Source organism: Acipenser ruthenus, chromosome 31 (genome assembly GCF_902713425.1).
Source record: "Acipenser ruthenus chromosome 31, fAciRut3.2 maternal haplotype, whole genome shotgun sequence".
NCBI lineage: Eukaryota > Metazoa > Chordata > Actinopteri > Acipenseriformes > Acipenseridae > Acipenser > Acipenser ruthenus.
Genome location: NC_081219.1, coordinates 1,199,149 through 1,217,890, shown reverse-complemented (window position 1 = coordinate 1,217,890; position 18,742 = coordinate 1,199,149). Strand labels below are relative to the sequence as shown.

Here is an 18,742-nt window from a genome sequence, read left to right as displayed (position 1 = left end):
ACATCTCAAAAACTAAATGAAATATAAATAGGACAGAAAAATTACACTATTGCATTTAAAAGTAATATATCAGATATGTACGTATCTTAATCAACATTTCAAAAACGAAATGACTGCAATCTAATGGTGTTTAAACAAAATCAGCTTGCCTGGTGTCTTTCTGCCCAGCTTGCCAGTGGCAGTGTCCGTGAATGACCAGGTCGAGTGATGCAGCCTGATCTTGGAGAAGACTCAGAGATCATGTGTGAACTCTGCATGGAGTTCTGAGATCATGTGTGAACTCTGCATGGAGTTCTGAGATCATGTGTGAACTCTGCATGGAGTTCTGAGATCATGGGTAAACTCTGCATGGAGTTCTGAGATCATGTGTGAACTCTGCATGGAGTTCTGAGATCATGGGTGAACTCTGCATGGAGTTCTGAGATCATGTGTGAACTCTGCATGGAGTCTACAGCGTTTTGCAGGGCCTCTACTTTCTTCTGCAACCTCCTGGTTTGCTGCTGACCTAGCTTCAACCTTTTCTTGCAGACCAGAAGCGCATCCACGGTCTGGTGAAGCTTTCTCTTCATTGACTGTGGGCTGGCTGTGCTGTACTGATGGTCTGCTGCACTAACTTCCTTTTCTGGTGAAGTCTGCTGAAGTCAGATACATATAAAGTATAATCTCATTGCATTATAGAAATCAAACATGAAAACTTGAATAATTGTTCTACTTTTTGCTCCTTTGAATAAGAACCGGATGAATTATAATTATTCAGATTGATAAAGGATAGCTAGCATATTTTACTTTTACTCACGATCCATGCACTCATAATGATAACATCAATATTTGCAAAACAAGCTATTTGCTGTAATCTGTTGAAATTGTTTTTTCTGTAATAACGGAGTTTGGGTGTGTGGATGATGTAACTAAAGATTTCCTTAAAAAAGTGTATTTTGTCAATATTAAGCATCTACCTTGTGAAGATGCTCAGGAAAGTTGAAGGTTGTTGATACTGCATCTGGTCACAGTCTGACAGTTTGTCAGGTTTTATTGAAATATGCCTCCTCAGAATGATCAGAACACAGCACTGCCCTGTTTGATGGCTTGAACTGTCTCCTCATCCTGGCCACCCATAGCTGTCTCTCTCAATGTTCTTGAAACCTAAAAGAAAAAAGAGGGCATGATTGAATTTCATTGAATTTGTTTCTTTTTTTTAATGAAGTAAACTATATATGCTTACATGATACAAATATACATATTATATATAAATACATCATTTTAATTTCAATAATTTGCTACATGCAAAGGCCGAACAGCGAGGCATCTTTATCAAAGAAAATGAAGTGACAAACTGTGGCGGGCTGGCTTTGTTGGGTGTGGTAAGATGGTCACGGGCATGCTTCCGTTGACTTCACCCCCTGCCATAGCCTGACAGTGGCGTATGCTATCCAGTGTTTATAGATCAGATAAAAATCCCGGGATATACTATTTGAACTACTTTTACTAGTAGTGTAAATGGCTATTATTTAATAAGTTTGCTGCTTTATTGATATTAAGTACAAAAAAAGTTGATTGTTTGGGTACTGGTTTAAAACTTGATTGACAGGCAAAGTATAGATGGTCAAGGTGGTATGGCCCAGGATGCAATTATATTTATCTTAAAGCATATTATGAAAGAAAAAAAGAACAAACTCTAAGGCCGGCCCTGTCTGTATCAGTCTACACTGCCCTGTAGGTATAAGCCACTGTTCTGTATCAGTCTTCACTGCCCTGTAGGTACAGTATAAGCCACTGTTCTGTATCAGTCTTCACTGCCCTGTAGGTATAAGCCACTGTTCTGTATCAGTCTACACTGCCCTGAAGGTACAGTATAAGCCACTGTTCTGTATCAGTCTACACTGCCCTGGAGGTACAGTATAAGCCACTGTTCTGTATCAGTCTTCACTGCCCTGTAGGTATAAGCCACTGTTCTGTATCAGTCTACACTGCCCTGAAGGTACAGTATAAGCCACTGTTCTGTATCAGTCTACACTGCCCTGGAGGTACAGTATAAGCCACTGTTCTGTATCAGTCTTCACTGCCCTGTAGGTACAGTATAAGCCACTGTTCTGTATCAGTCTTCACTGCCCTGTAGGTACAGTATAAGCCACTGTTCTGTATCAGTCTTCACTGCCCTGTAGGTACAGTATAAGCCACTGTTCTGTATCAGTCTTCACTGCCCTGTAGGTATAAGCCACTGTTCTGTAACAATCTGTAAGACTACTTTAGGGGGGAAGCTAATAGACCTAAAGCTAAGTTACAGTATTAATGGTAAACAATATGGAAACATTGCTTTTCTAATGACTACATGCATAACCGCCTCTGCTCCTCTGAATGTGTTTGTTGGCTTCTCTATTGAAATGGTGTAGACTGTTTGTGTAAAAAGTGTCCCTTAAAATGAAGTGTTTTACCCACATCACAGAATTGGGTATCACGTATCTCTGCAGACAAAGATTGTGTGAATCTTAGGGAAGTACTTTACAACAAGATTCTTTACCCACAAGTAATACGTTCTATTAGATAAAGTGGGAAGTTTCCTTAAGTGCTTATTGCGTCACAGTCACAGAGTTTTTAAATTGTGATGAATGCCTTTTTCCTTCTGAAATGTATTTATTATGTTCCCCGTGTTATTAAGATTTATGAGCACTTAGAAGTACATTAGTAATACTTTGGTCTGGATTTGTTTCGAAGGACAAATTTAATGAAGGTGTGTCACAAAGACGGCCGGAGTGGGTGGCGTCAGACCAGAAACAGGAACACAACAAACACAGAGACTTGGATTTTGGTTAGGCTGAGCGCGTGATCGCGCTCAGCATTTAATAAACAGACAGAAAATAAAAGGTTTGAAACACAAAAACACTGGACACGGCACTTGTAGCCAAAAGAAACATATAAACAAAACGGACTACCACTAAACAAACGGTGCACGGACAGACAAACAGACAAACACGGTGAGTGAAAACAACTACTAATTCTTACTCTTTTCATTAACATTTACCTCCGCTCCAATCCCGTTCTCCACTCACCGAACACCTAACCACGACTGAGTGAAAATGTGCATCTATATATACTGTTGTGCTGGGATTCAATTACTAATTAATCATTCACTTGAATCCCAGCACGTGAATTAATTCTGTGCAACCCCGTGCTCACATATTATATTTTAAATGCACGTGCGTGATGTGCAATCCCGTGCCTAAATACAAATATACACTTTTTAAATACACGTGAAACACAGACCCGTTTATATCCCGTGTACCAATGACTATACACCAACATTAACACACGCACGCAACACACAAATGCACACAGGGACGGGGCACATTGCCACATATACCCCCCCTTGTGCGCAGCACACATGGCCTCAACGGCCACCTCCCCCCTTAAAAATCCAGCAGTCCAGGACAAAGTCTCGGGCTGGGAAGGGAGGCTTCAGTGGGCCCAATGCTGGCAATGCTGTCAGCACCCCTGCCGGTAGTGGCACGGCTGACAGCATGCCGGTCCAGTCCTGCAGCGAAAAAGCTGCGGGGGCAGGTGGTCCCCCGACCTCCCCCTTCTTCGTAGCCGGCAGCTCCCTCCTGTGGGGCTCCGGCCACAAGAACTCCTGCAGCGAAACTGCTGCTGGGGAAAGTGGTCTCCAGACCTCGTCCCCCTTCTTTGTAGCCGGTAGCTCCCTTTGGTGGGGCTCCGACCACAGTACTGCCGGCAGCGAAGAAGCTGCAGTGGGAGCAGGTCTCTGGACCTCCCCCACGATCTCCGGCAGCGAAACTGCTGCAGTGGGAGCAGGTCTCCGGACCTCCCCCACGATCTCCGGCAGCGAAACTGCTGCAGTGGGAGCAGGTCTCCGGACCTCCCCCACGATCTCCGGCAGCGAAACTGCTGCAGTGGGAGCAGGTCTCCTGACCTCCCCCACTTTCTTCGTGGCCGACAGCTCCCCTTGGTGGGGTTCCGGCCACAGTACTTCCTGCCATGATGCGGAGCAACTAGCAGCCCCAGGCGATGCGGCACGGCTGGCAGCCCCAGGCGAGGGTGAAGCGTGGCAGGGAGTCAGGACCAGCCGGGATGCGGGTGTTGGCCCTCTTCTCGGCCTCTGCGACCAGGCGATTCTTACCCATGCTTCCCTCAGCAGCCTATGCAAGGGCTGCGGAGGGCCGCCAGCTTCACGCCCTGGTCTTTCTGGTGAAGGGAGAGGCAGCTCCTGCTTCTCTCCCCCTGATGGTGATGGAGGCAGAGGCAGCTCCCGCTCCTCTCCTCGTGATGGTGGGGAAAGTGATACCAGCAGGCATTCATCCTCTGCTGGTGGGGGAAGTGATACCAGCAGGCATTCATCCTCTGCTGGTGGGGGAAGTGATACCAGCAGGCATTCACCCTCTGCTGGTCGACAGGGACCCAGCAGGCATTCACCCTCTGCTGGTGGACATGGCGGAGGCAGAGGCAGCTCCTGCTGCTCTGCTCCTGCCGGTGGAGGTGGCGGAGGCAGAGGCAGCTCCTGCTGCTCTGCTCCTGCCGGTGGAGGTGGCGGAGGCAGAGACAGCTCCGGCTGCTCTGCTCCTGCCGGTGAAGGTGGGAGCAGCGTGTAGTCTCCTGGCGACGGAGGTGGGAGCAGCATGTCGTCTCCCCCTTTTTCAGGGGACTGGTGCTGCTCTGCCTCTCTTGCAGGGGACTGGTGCGGCTCTGCCTCGGAAGGGGAAACCAGCAGGCATTCTTCCTCTGCTGGTGGAGGTGGGACCAGCAGGCATTCTCCCTCTGCTGGCAGCTTGGTTCCTAGGGTTATGGAAGCCCCGACTTTCCTCTCTTTGGGCTGTGGACGCACCGACTCCTCCCTTTTGGGCTGTGGACGCACCGACTCCTCCCTTTTGGGCTGTGGACGCACCGACTCCCCCCTCTTGGGCTGTGGACGCTCGGGCTCCCCCCACTCAGGCGTAGGACGTTCGGGCTCCTCCCACTCAGGCGTAGGACGTTCGGGCTCCTCCCACTCAGGCGTAGGACGTTTGGGCTCCTCCCACTCAGGCGTAGGACGCTCGGGCTCCTCCCACTCGGGCGTAGGACGCTCAGGCTCCTCCCACTCGGGCGTAGGACGCTCAGGCTCCTCCCACTCGGGCGTAGGACGCTCAGGCTTCTCCCACTTGGGCTGTGGACGCTCAGGCTCCTCCCACTTGGGCTGTGGACGCTCAGGCTCCTCCCACTTGGGCTGTGGACGCTCAGGCTCCTCCCACTTGGGCTGTGGACGCTCAGGCTCCTCCCACTTGGGCTGTGGACGCTCAGGCTCCTCCTCATAACTGCGGAAGGGACAGTTGGCGAACAGATGATCCTGGTCGCAGAGGAGGCACCCCGGCGTTGGCTTGTTAGATCGCCGTGGATGTCTGGCCCTTAGGCGGCACTCCTCCTCCCTGTCCTTCACCTCTTTATCCTCCTTCCATCCCATTTTATTTATTTATATATATATATATATATATTTTTTTTTTTTGTAATCCAACACTTTTTTTTTTCCAAAACATGCGGTTCCTGCTCTGGCCTGAGTCCTGGAGGCGCTGTCGATCCCACGCAGGACACCACGTGTCACAAAGACGGCCGGAGTGGGTGGCGTCAGACCAGAAACAGGAACACAACAAACACAGAGACTTGGATTTTGGTTAGGCTGAGCGCGTGATCGCGCTCAGCATTTAATAAACAGACAGAAAATAAAAGGTTTGAAACACAAAAACACTGGACACGGCACTTGTAGCCAAAAGAAACATATAAACAAAACGGACTACCACTAAACAAACGGTGCACGGACAGACAAACAGACAAACACGGTGAGTGAAAACAACTACTAATTCTTACTCTTTTCATTAACATTTACCTCCGCTCCAATCCCGTTCTCCACTCACCGAACACCTAACCACGACTGAGTGAAAATGTGCATCTATATATACTGTTGTGCTGGGATTCAATTACTAATTAATCATTCACTTGAATCCCAGCACGTGAATTAATTCTGTGCAACCCCGTGCTCACATATTATATTTTAAATGCACGTGCGTGATGTGCAATCCCGTGCCTAAATACAAATATACACTTTTTAAATACACGTGAAACACAGACCCGTTTATATCCCGTGTACCAATGACTATACACCAACATTAACACACGCACGCAACACACAAATGCACACAGGGACGGGGCACATTGCCACAAGGTGGTATTCAAAAAAGGTTGATTAATAACACCCTGGGGGCTACTTTGCATACAAGATGAAGTGAGTACAGATTATTATTATTATTATTATTATTATTATTATTATTATTATTTATTTCTTAGCAGACGCCCTTATCCAGGGCGACTTACAGTTGTTACAAAGTATCACATTATAAAGTATCACATTACAAAATATCACAATTACAAATAACGTGAATACGGTTACCTTTGAGTAAAACCAAATACAAGATACAGAAAATATAATTCAGTATATTCAAATAATACAGCAAGGTGTGGAGCAGTTGAATGCAAGTACAAGATGATGCAAGTACAGATACAGCTGTGTGCAATATAGTCCAGTATAGTTGAGAGCTGTGAGGTTTACAGATGCTGTCTGAACAGGTGTGTCTTGAGGAAGTGCCGAAAGGTGGTCAGGGACTGAGCAGTCCTGAAATCGAGAGAAAGAGGCAGAGGATTGTGATGATGAATGTTCAAGTTCATCCCAGAGATCCGAGGATTGAGGTAGCCATGGAAGATGCCTGCTGTCCATGGCATGTTACTCAAGCCATTCTCACAACATGCTGACTCTGTGGATGGACGGGTGGATGTCTCCTCGTCTCCGTCGCCATCAGGGTACAAGTGCAGCATTGTTGGGTGGACTTGATCCACAACGATGCCTAAGTACACTACAGCATTCATGCAGCCTTCCAGAGAATACGCCCCACAGCAGGGCGATGCCGAATCCAACTGGGTCCTAATAAAATGGCCAGGTAGTCTATATATACAAACATTCCGTGCAGTGGAACCTTTTCAAATATGAAAGAAGAAATGCTCATCTTTGTATTTCTTTTTTTTGAAAGTGCACTGAGGAGGTTTGACAACCATCTCAAAGCTGGAATACATACTCCTGCATGTATAAAACAGGCAAAACTGAACAGCGAGACTGAATCATTATGATAATGTCCTCATCCTAGAATGGGAGTATGTCTTCAAAGAAGGCAAGGATAATAATGACTGCAGTTATTTTATTTACAGAGCATGATTCACTCCTATTATAAAGGGACCGTTGTATCCTGAGTAAACAGATGTCCCCTTTGTATTTGATGGCAACAGTAAAAAAATGGATCATAAAGATGGAAATTGAAAACTGAATATTATACACAGCAATACACAGCTTGGCAAACCCCTGGGGCTAATGCATTGTTGTATTGATTTGAAATGAAAACAGAATCATTTTAGTATCTTTCTGGAAGTCCGCTTCCATGACATAGGCACTCCCTAATTCAGCTTGGCTCACAGGAATAATCCAGCTCAGTTATTAATGAATAGGGTTCCCAGACATCACAGGAAAACGGGATTGTCCCAGCTTTCAGCCTTCAATTTTTGTCCCTGTCAGTAAAATTGTTTTCGGTACTGCTGTTCTAGTTACATTAGCACATGTTTAAATGGTAGTAGCTGATCTATTTTTTTCTAACTTGTCTTTTTGTACATTTAACATGTTTTGGTAAGATGACAATGGCAAGAAAACAATGAGTTGTTTAGTGCATGTTTGTAAGTGTTTGGTGACTCCCTGTAATCAAGTTGATAGTGCTCCAGGAATATACTCTCAACTTGATCAGAGGCAGCCACCAAATACTTATAAACATACAATAAACACACCCAATGACTGTACAGTTCTTCAGAGTTGCTACGCCGTCAATGAATTGAAGACGAAGATAAACAAGTCCCAGTTTTTCGTTCTGAGAATCTGGTAACCCTATTAATGAGGGGAACATAGGAGCCAACATACTATTGCAAGTTTGTTGTTACAAAGAGTTGTGTAGCCCGGAAGAATATGTTAGTCATGAATGAATCCTTATTCAAATAGTAAACACAAACTAGAAAGAGCTTCATGTTTCCTTTTGACCACTGACATCCCTGTGGTCTCAGAACCTGCTGTGTTCACTCACTAGTGAACACAGCAAGCAACCTAGCGCGTGGAAAAAAAGGGTGTAGAAAAAGTCATTTAAAGATAATTAATAATGTTATTGAGTGGAAATGTTACCAAATTATGCCACAAAAATACTGCAAGGGAGGTATTTGATATGCAAACCATATTCACTTAAGGGCACTAACTTTACTAGGTGCCTCAGCACGTGTTAAAAGTACTGCTTATTGAAACCAGGCGGTGTCACAGAACCAGCAGAACAGTCAGGGGGACATTACTAGGGCTGTGTGAGGAGGAGGTAATAACTAGATACAGATTGAGCACAGATCATACTAGCCTCATATGTAGGGCCCTGGAAAATTCACGATATCACGAATTTCACAGAAATCGTGTAAAATAAAATGCATATTTTTCGTGCATACCGTGAAAAATACGCATTATATTTTCCTTACAGTATTTTACATTCCTCTTCACCCCCCCCTGTTCATGTCATACTTTTATCAAGTAGAAGCAGCGCTATAGTAGCTACACACGGTCCGGCTCAATGCCGTGCATTTGGTTACTATTGCAAACTATGGGGTCAAAGAAATACCGGCTTCATGATTGGTGGATTCCTCATACCGTACAATGACGTAACACGCGAGTCAGAGGTGGGAAGTTTAAAATGGTTGTTTTAGATTTTGTTGATGTATTAGCTTGCAGTGTGTGATTAACATTAAAAATGCAGACAGCTGACAAAAAAAAGATAAATTATTTATGACAGAATACTGCGTTCAGAACTACAAAAAGGAGACTTTGCATGCAGATGGTGGGATTCTGTTTTGCTCAACTTGTAATGTGTCTTTGGATCATGTAAGAAAAGGTACTATTGAGAAGCCTCTTGACAGCGCAGTACACAAAAAAGAAAACCAAACTTGCAGGTCAGGCTAAACAATTACTGAACAAGCCGCACACAATCACAGGACTGTTTAAAAAGAGCACAGAAAGAGGAGAGACTCGTAATGTCAACACGCTTGAATTAGTGGAAGCCTTTAGTACTGCGAACATACCGATGTAACGGCTGGTCAATGAAATATTATGAAGTTTTTTAATTAAAAAAATCCCGAATTGTGGAATCCCTAACAGTGACACACTCAGACGAGAGCATCTTTGTATGCAGCACAGGAAGAATATCTACATGGAAAAATGACCGATTCCGAGTCTGTTTGCGTTGCATGTGACGAGGACACTGATGATCAAGGCAACTGTGTTTTGTACATTATTTTCATCCCACAGAACTTTACAGCTGCTAATTCAGAGGAAGTTACTGCTTACTTAGTAGATACACTGCATCTTGACTAACCAGGCGGCAGCAGTAGGTCAGGATATCATTAAGATGCTTGTGGAGAATGGCATTGATTTCAACTCTGCGTCTGCCTTTGTAATAATAGACAGTGTAACAGAGGGAGAAACACCAGCTGTTTACATCTATGCTTAGGCTCCAGTAGCATATATGATGTTATATCATTTACTAATAATTAGACGGTATCTGTGGTTTTACAACTTCATAAAAAATTATTTCTACATACTACTAGAGATGTACAGTGTGTATAAAGAAAAACACAAAAGCTTTGGTTTTATCATTTAAGATTTCCCGTTAACGTTTCTCCCGTGCTTAATATTTTGGGATTAAAGGCAGCAAAATAGTCTGTGGGAATTACACGGTCATTGTAGTTAACATGTCAACATAAGTTTTAAAGGTTTACAAAACTCAAAAATGTTGCTGAATATGTTACTTGTTACTTTTTTTTTGCAACCAACACAGACCATTTTAAACAAAAGTTTGTTACATTTTTAAAGATTGTTTCAATAACGAATTGAGTTACAATGTACATTTTAAAGTGTTGACTCAGTAGCTAGGCTACATGTTAAAATGTTTCAGCCTTGGTTTTTGGGTGATGTTCTTGATGAACTATCAATGATTAACACATTTTCGGCAACTTAAATCAGTTTTTTAGTTTTGTATTTATTTTATTTTTTTATATAAAATGGTGGTTTTGTGACACTCTGAAATGTGTTGTTTTTTTTTATTGTCATTCGTGAATTTCTTTAAAAACCACAGTGAACTTTCCAGAGCCCTACTTATATGAGGAGATCAAATCTGATCTAGAGCTCTTACAGATAGCAGTCATGCAGTGCCAGGTCTAGTCATATCTGATCTAGAGCTCTTACAGATAGCAGTCATGCAGTGCCAGGTCTTGTCATATCTGATCTAGAGCCTCTTACAGATAACAGTCATGCAGTGCCAGGTCTAGTCATATCGATCTAGAGCCTCTTACAGATAGCAGTCATGCAGTGCCAGGTCTAGTCATATCTGATCTAGAGCTCTTACAGATAGCAGTCATGCAGTGCCAGGTCTAGGCTGGACACACTACATTATTTAGCATCTGGGTCATTTCAGACACTGTGACAGCAATTGACTGGATATCCCAACCCACATTTTCCTGGTGTTTACAGCAGGTACTGAATTCTAGGATCGAGACATATTTTTTTCTTTTTTTTTTTTTAATAGCTATATGAACATAATTTAGATATTTTATTTAACATAGTGTAATCAAAGAAACTACACAATGACATCGCAAAGGTCTACCAGAAGCCATGATAGTAGTGCAGTATTTGGTAACACTTTACTTTAGGGAGTCGCTATAAGTGATTATAAACAATCTATAAACATGTTATTAATTATGCTATTAACAATTATATAATATAATTAGAATACGTTTATTATTATACACTTTTGTCATGTTTTTTGTGCTGTTGTTTATAATCGCTTATAAGTATAACGGATATAGTCTGTCTGTCTTTTCAGGTCTGTCTGTCTTTATATGTCTCTCTCACCAACTGTATGAGGTTACTTTGTTTTTGCAATACAGTTATTATACACTTTTGCCATTGTTTTGTTTTTGTTATTGTTTATAACCACTTATAACCGATCGCTAAACTAAAGTGTTACCCAGTATTTCATGTTCGATTTTAAAATGTCACATTTTTCAACTTTTGTCAGTTGTTAGTTCCATCGAGTATATGGAAAACTACAAAGCGGTATGTAATTCAATATGTTAACGTAACATTATTGAGCAGGTTTCAGTCGACTGTGAATATATATATATTCATTCTATAAGGTGACGCAAAACTTTTATTGCCATTAACTTGCGTGGATACTTTTTTGACTAAGTGAATGTTTTAAATATAAAGGGTTCTTATTTGACAGGGCGGTCTCATTGCACTGCTGCTGCTCATCCTGGTCTTCACCATGGTCCTGTACGCCCGGCGGTGGTGCTGCAAGAGGAGGCGTGTCCCTCAGAAGAGTGCCAGCACAGAGGCTGCCCACGAGATCCACTACATCCCCTCGGTGCTGCTGGGACCCCAGGCCCGGGACAGCTTCCGCAGCTCCCGCATCCAGGCACACGACTCCGTCATCGGGGTGCCGATCCGCGAGACCCCCATCCTCGACGACTACGACTACGAGGAAGAGGAGCCCCACCGGCGAGAGGACGACTTCGGCAGCCAAGTGACTCGCACCCTGGACAGCCTGGGCAAAGGAGAGGACGAGAAACCCTGCTTCCAGACTAGAGGTTTGCCATGTTTAACATCTCTTCAAATACGGGTGGGCATGAATAGCACTTTAGATAGCGAGGAAGGCTGATGGATAGCAGCACACTGAAGGAGGCACTTGTCGAAACGTTTGCTTACTTGACTTTGTTTCTGATAATAGATTTTTTACGGTGGGAGCCATAGCAATGGATTTGAGATTTAACAGAAAAAAATAAAAACGTATATGAACAAGCTGTCAATTTTTTTGGCCACTCTGTATTTCTTGTTGCCCCGCTATTTTACCCATATGTGATATTGTTAAAAAGAATACTATACCGTATAGGGTGACGTGGTTTTAAATTGCATCTTAAAAAGTGTGTTCAATTTCCCTATGTCAAGACGTTTTCAGTGAGTTAAGAAAGCGATCAATACCAAAAAACAGAATTAGTTAAGAGGCAGTCAGCTGCTTCTCACATATTGATTGGTCTGGTCACATAGACCAGAACGGTTCTACATTTTTCAGTCACCCCTGAAGGTCTATGATTTATTATCGGGGGCTTTAAAGCTCCGCTGACAGAACGGTTTTAGTTTTAGTCACAAATATTGATTCTGAAAATAGATTCAGTGAAGTTTGTATACCCTCCAAAATTATATAAAATAATAAAAGGGTTTAGGTGAAATTGATTCTGCAGAAATTCTACATTGTTTATTGATTTATTTATGTATTACTGAAAAGGACAAACTGTTGAATAACAGGTAAAAGCCATTATCTAACCACCTTCAGATTGAATAATTTAGGATTACTTTCAGCAACTCTACTTTCCCATATCATGATAACAACAGACACTGTGCTCTCTTCTTTAACAGGAGGCTTTGAATAAACTCTCTGAACACGCTGTGAAAAAGCTGAACAAACAGCACAATCAGCATTAACGCATGTAGGCTACTCAATATTTTAAATTACTAAAACTTTGTTTTACAACTTAGCAGCTTTAATAACTGAAGAGTAGACAAACACACAATTCTGCACTCAAATCCTAATTAAAAAAATACAATGTTACCAGTGCTTTTATTCTTTTAGGTGTTTTATGCTTAAATGTTGATACTGAACAGGACCTTGGGTTAAAATATACTCTATATATATATATATATATATATATATATATATATATATATATATATATATATACACACACCTACACATACCAAGGAACTCCATTTTATTATTATAAAGGCCTCAGAATGAACTATTCCATGGGACAATGAAGCCTGAAAACTACAAGAACACACATGGAATTCTGAGCAAAACTACATGACTCATGGAATATTGAGGAAGACATTTGTATTAATTAGCAACTAAAACTAGTGCTGCATAAAATCACAAAAAAAAACCCAAACAGAAAAACTTTAAATGTCATTTTAATTGTAATTTTAGTGCGGCCATTTTCTAATAGCAATAGAACCCCTCATAAGAGGGCTTTAACATCTGACAAGGCCCTTCTTGATATGCTGAATGCACTTGTTTAAATGCAGGACGTTTAAACTGCACGAGGCAGCCTTACCAGATGGTAAAGCCCTCTTCTTCAGGTTCTACACAATGCTTTGGAAGGGTATCCACTCCAATCATGCATTTCTTCATTTGAACCCACTTGTATCATTGCAGAACAGTTTAAAGAACAGAGAATCCAATCCAGGCATTCCCCAGGACAAGCTTTCAGAAATAGACTTCATAAAAACTGCTGATATTGTTACCTACAGAAAACAAGTGGGCTTCTTGTCCTGGGGAAAAATATGAAAGACAAGGCAATGTGACAATGAAAAGCAAAGTAAAGGTTCTTGTCACAGATAGGATTTCAGGCCACAGTGGCACACCAGCAAGACTATATAATAAATAATGGACTTAAGTAACTTGTTAAAAAGAAACATCGGCCGGTTTTATTTTTATTTGATTGATAAAGGTGGCCAAGCACTGAAACGTTGGTTTCAAACACACACAAAAAAACAAAAAAAACGGATGTGCTGATTTAGTTTTTTTTTAAATAGAAGATGTCGTTTACATCTCAGTTATTTATTTTTTTTAGTCAGTTTGTAATTTTGTCAAATATTTTGTTAAATACTGTAAATAGGAAACCGTTAGTCTTTTAAATATATATATATATATATATATATATATATATATATATATATATATATATATATATATAAGAATTTGAATCATGTACAGTGTCATTATGCAAACATTTTAGTAGGTTACTGCTATTGGGGAAAGAAAAGCAAATGCAAAAAATCATTTTCTACAGTGCATTAATATTGCCTGAAGTCTTAAGGGACTGAAGACCACTTCACCGCACTTGAATTGTGTGCTCTGTTCTCTGCATTGTGTTCACTAGTGGTAACCTCCTGATTTGCTTTACATTTTCATTATTACTCTTTGCGGTGGGTGGAATACCTTTGCTTCTGCCCGTCAGTGCAGAAGAACCTTTTATTCTCTGTGGTAATCAGCAGAGAATATTGTAAAACTCTTCCTAGCTTGGGTGCACTTGCTAACTCTCCATGGGTTTGTGCTCTTGGCAGTACCCATTTTATTTTCAACCTGAGGGCTTGTAGTGCAGAGTAGTTAACTCTGCTCCCGAATGTGGTGTTTTTTAAGATGTAGTAAAGGAAAGTGATGTGCACATCTGTGGTCTCCTCTGGACAGACGAGCACGCCTCCCTCAGCCTCAGTGCCTCAGATTACACTTGAAATCTCTTGGCCTCTTCTAGGAGGTTAACGGAATGTCTTTGTAATTGTGTAGACTGCCATGCTTACGATTCTTATAAATGTGTAAATCACCAACAGGAAACTGAACGGCAACATTTAAACAATGGATGGGGCGTTCTCAAGCAGACAAGTAATTTAAAAAATAAACCATTACAGCACCTGACAATCACCTTTAGCAGTATGCACTGGGTAGCACACATTTCCAGCTACAAAAGCTGGAACAACAATTCACTAACCGAAGGAAAAGTTATGAGCTTCTGGTCCAGTACAGAGCATTCAGAAAAGCCTGTGGATAATTTCAGTGCAACAGGATGTTCAACACTGACCAACTGCTCTGCTGCCTTTGCTTTCATTGAATACTTGTTCCTGCCATCTCAAGAGATGAACCCCTAAGGTCCATTCCACCAAAGGCTCATAGCATTGTAGCTGTCATTGTGCTATTAATGTCCCTTTGCACAGGACTGTTACATGAACCCATTAAGTGCAATTGTCCCCATTTGAGGACAGGCTACTTTGTAATTTTCTGCAGCATTTTAACTGGCATCTTCCTGTCATTTCTATTTTCTCTTTGACTGTATTGTTATAACAGCTTACTCTAATTTTGTTAAGCACAAAAGCTAAGTCTAAATGTAACTGTTAATTCTGCAAATATAGCCCTTCAGATGCTTTCATGACACCACTATAAAGACTGAAGCCGAAAAACGATCAATTTCGTGGTGTTGTCCTCCCCACAGTGATGATGAAGCTCCATTTTCTATGTGTTCAAATGTCACCGGTCTGATTACAGGAACACGTCAAACATGACTGTCCTCCAAACAGGATGCAGCAACTTGCAGTCAAAACAAAGGATTTCAACTTTTTTCTGTGAAGAAATATTGCTTTAGAATGTATCAAACTACATAAATACAGCTTGTGTTCCGAATTGTTAAAAGAACATTTTATTTTGATATGTTTGTTTTGCGTAGCTGATATGCAAATCAAACCAGTAAATGGTTTCTTAAATCACTCAATCAATTATTATTTATTGTATTATTTTAACAAGTGCTGCAGTTTGTGCATATAGTGATGTAGTTGAACATGAACCCTCGTTCTTAGAAATGTTCAGAAAGTTTTCTATTTTCCCTACAAGGGTGCTTAAACTGACTGGCAGTTGTAAGAAGATAACAAATGAGCCTTCTGTGTCACACTAATTGAAAATGTGCTACTTTCTTGTCACTGTGATCACTAGATTATGTTGTAAATTCAAGTTGGCAGGAAGCATTGCAATATTTATATACAATCAATTCTCGTTAAAATGAACTCGGATGAAACACAATTCCTGATACGGCCAAATTTAGCAGTTGCTTCTTGTGAATTACTTGTTATAATACAAATTATTTTGGAGCCACCCCCAGGGATGTTTTTTTAATAATAGTTTGAACAGCTGAGCGCAGAGGATATTGGGACATTTCTAATAACTTGCATCCAGATTTGAGCCTCTGCACTGTATTTCAGTGTTGTTTTGGGACTGTTGATCCTATGATGCATTTAGAGCTGCCAAAAAACATGCGTTATCGTTGCAGACAAAACTGGAGGTGTTGAAAGTGGAGGATAATATACCACCATCTAAGAAAAAAAAAGACATTGCTACAGATTTTAACATTCCCACAAACACTTTGTCAACCATTCTGAAAAACCAGGGTACAATCATACAGGCCTATGAAAATCTAATCGTGGATGCAGGTCGTCAGCATTTCCACTTTGCTCAGTACCCTGATGTTGAGGACGTCTTGCTTTCGTAGTTTAAAAATGCCTGTGATCAGAACGGGACATGCAGGTTTCAAGTGCAGTTCATTTGCAATGTATACTTTTTACAAGTTCACTTGCAGCTGTATGTTCAATAAAATGCACAGTACGTCTACATGTGTATTACTTTTCATTGTATTTGTAACGGGTGTAATGTTATGGTGTGGGTATCCGCTGAGAGAACGTGAGAGACACAGGGGGTTTGTATTTGAAACGCCGCTCAGGCAGCCAGGTTTTATTCATTACAATTATTGCAAGCAGATGCAGTGGTTGGTGGCCACCACGAGGGTACCGGCAATAGCAGCCCTAGTGCAGGAGGCAATATATACAAGTGTACATGACTACCAAAAAATGCAAAACAAAACACTGAACAAAAACAACTAGAAAATAAAAGGTAAAAATAAAAGCGCTACTTCCACTAAAAGCAAGGCCCCGCTTCAGAAACCTTCTCCCTGCATAAACTAAATACACTTTGGTAGGATTACTACATCCCCTAACGTAACCCTACCTGTGGTCTCAAGGATCCCGGTTACACCTGCAGTGGTCCTTCGCCCACCCTGCTTCCACACTCAGTCGTGAGGGTTCTCCTCCTTCACGTCCAGGCTTGCAAAGCACAGACCAAACAAGCAAACAAAAGAATACCCAAGAAACTGGCTTTTCAGCCTCTTTTTAGAGGCAGGTGACCAGGGTTAATTGATTGTCAATTGTTCAATTCACCCCTGGTCTAACCTCCCAGCCCTGCCATCCAATTAAACAAATTAAACACATTATTATTTACAAACGTTACAAATTTTTATCTTAAGAAAATCAAAACAAATCCCACCAAATCATATTCATAATTAAACACAATTATATTTTACAGGGGCAGTTCCCTGCCACAGTACTATAGTTGAGAATTGATTTCAGTGCTACTGTACAATAAAAACTGACAGAATTACTGATAAGACAATTAATTTTGCTGGTCTCTTGAAATTCATATTACTGAGAGTTGACTATATGTACATGTACATTTATTTATTTATTGTAGAAACCAGCAGTCTTGAAAAATAGTCAATTATTAATTTCTACCTCACAGCTCTTTCTAATTTCCTTTCAATATTTCAGCAATTACATAGCAACAACTGCAAGTCCACATTAGTTATGGACTATTTGCTTTTGTACATCCGGAATATGTTGCTGTATAATATATTGCGTTGTCATGAACTGATCTGATGTGAAGCCGAATGGGAGACAGTACACACAGAGCTCCACCTCCCACCCTCTCACCACTAGGGGGCATGACGCAGTTGTGCCAGTCTGATATTGAGCCTTTCGAAACGTTTGAAACTGTGTTTTACATGCTTTTGTCATACTAATATTGTGCATTTAACATGAGTGAGAATGGGACCAGCTCCTGGTTATGGCACTTAAGTTACTATCACACTGGTTAATATCACATGCACTTAACAGTCACACAGCTACCTTTATTACTCTTAAAGTAACCATATTCATGTTTTTGGTAATTGCTCTTATTTGAAATCGTTCTTACCCATTGGAATGTACTCTTACAGCCAAATATTAAGTTTAACTGCTGTTAGTAGTAATTGCCCTCAAACGGCTGCTCGGCCATTGAAAGCTTTTCTCTGCTTTTTCCTGAGAAAAACGACTAGGGACCTGGGAATGACGTCATTTTGATGACAGGGTCCGACATCGGACCGGAACGGGAATTTTGGAATGTCGGACCTGCTCTGGATTGCAAAGGGTTAATCCATTAAAATGATATTGAAATGCATTCAAATGCAGAAAAGAGCATGGAATTGGACGGGATCTGGATACTAAGCGGGTGCAAACATTATAATGTGATGTAAGGATTTTGCTTTGCACTTGAGTCAAAACTTTACACCTCTTCTTACAAGGTGCAAACCATTGTAGAAGCGAGTAATTAAGAGCTGTATAAAAGCACACCCCTTCAGAGACCTGTCACTGGCTTCAGGATGGCTGCTGTGGTACACTTCCTGATGCGGCGACGCTTGGCTCTTGTTGAGGAGAGTCAGGAACTCGTTCGGAGGAGAAGTGCAAGACGAAGAAGACCCCGCATATTCAATCCCAGGGTCACTTTGTTTGGGATGCTGGAGGTGCTAAAGCGTTCTCGTCCCACTGCGCAGGTCATTGAGGGATGAGCTAGACCCCAGCGTCAATCTAGGGACTACAATCCCTGCACATGTGAAAGTGCTGCGTTCTCTGCACTACTTAGCCTCTGGTAAGTTTTTGGATGGCATGCTGAAAAGGGCAGGCCAATACATAGCATTTCTTAAGGCTACTAGCATAACTGATATTGGCTGAGGCTTTTCCAAACAACCGTTTCATGCTGAGTGACCTCAGCCGTAAGGACTCTCAGCTTCTCAGAAAAAGTATTTTCTTTTCCATGAGCCAAGAGGACTTTGCTTCCTTTCCTCTGACATTTATATATTTTTTGGTTTGTATTTTCTTGTTCCACAAATATTATACAGCGCCTAC

The 18,742-nt window shown here is 41.6% G+C and overlaps 1 protein-coding gene and 1 long non-coding RNA gene across 4 annotated transcripts in view; one reads left to right on the top strand and one right to left on the bottom strand.

Moving 5' to 3' along the window:
- The window catches only part of LOC117396811 (astrotactin-2-like), a 559,949-nt gene that overhangs the window by 125,624 nt on the left and 415,583 nt on the right, over positions 1 to 18,742 (top strand). For all 3 annotated transcript variants that reach the window (XM_059005718.1, XM_059005716.1, XM_059005717.1), the window contains exon 3: positions 11,379 to 11,742. In XM_059005718.1, the coding sequence (XP_058861701.1) occupies positions 11,379 to 11,742 (364 nt within the window). The remainder of the gene's footprint in view (positions 1 to 11,378; positions 11,743 to 18,742) is intronic.
- Positions 460 to 16,857, bottom strand: LOC131702944 (uncharacterized). Its single transcript, XR_009309616.1, has 3 exons — positions 16,755 to 16,857; positions 957 to 1,143; positions 460 to 635 (listed from the first exon to the last, which is right to left on the bottom strand). It is a non-coding gene; the product is annotated as an uncharacterized LOC131702944 (long non-coding RNA).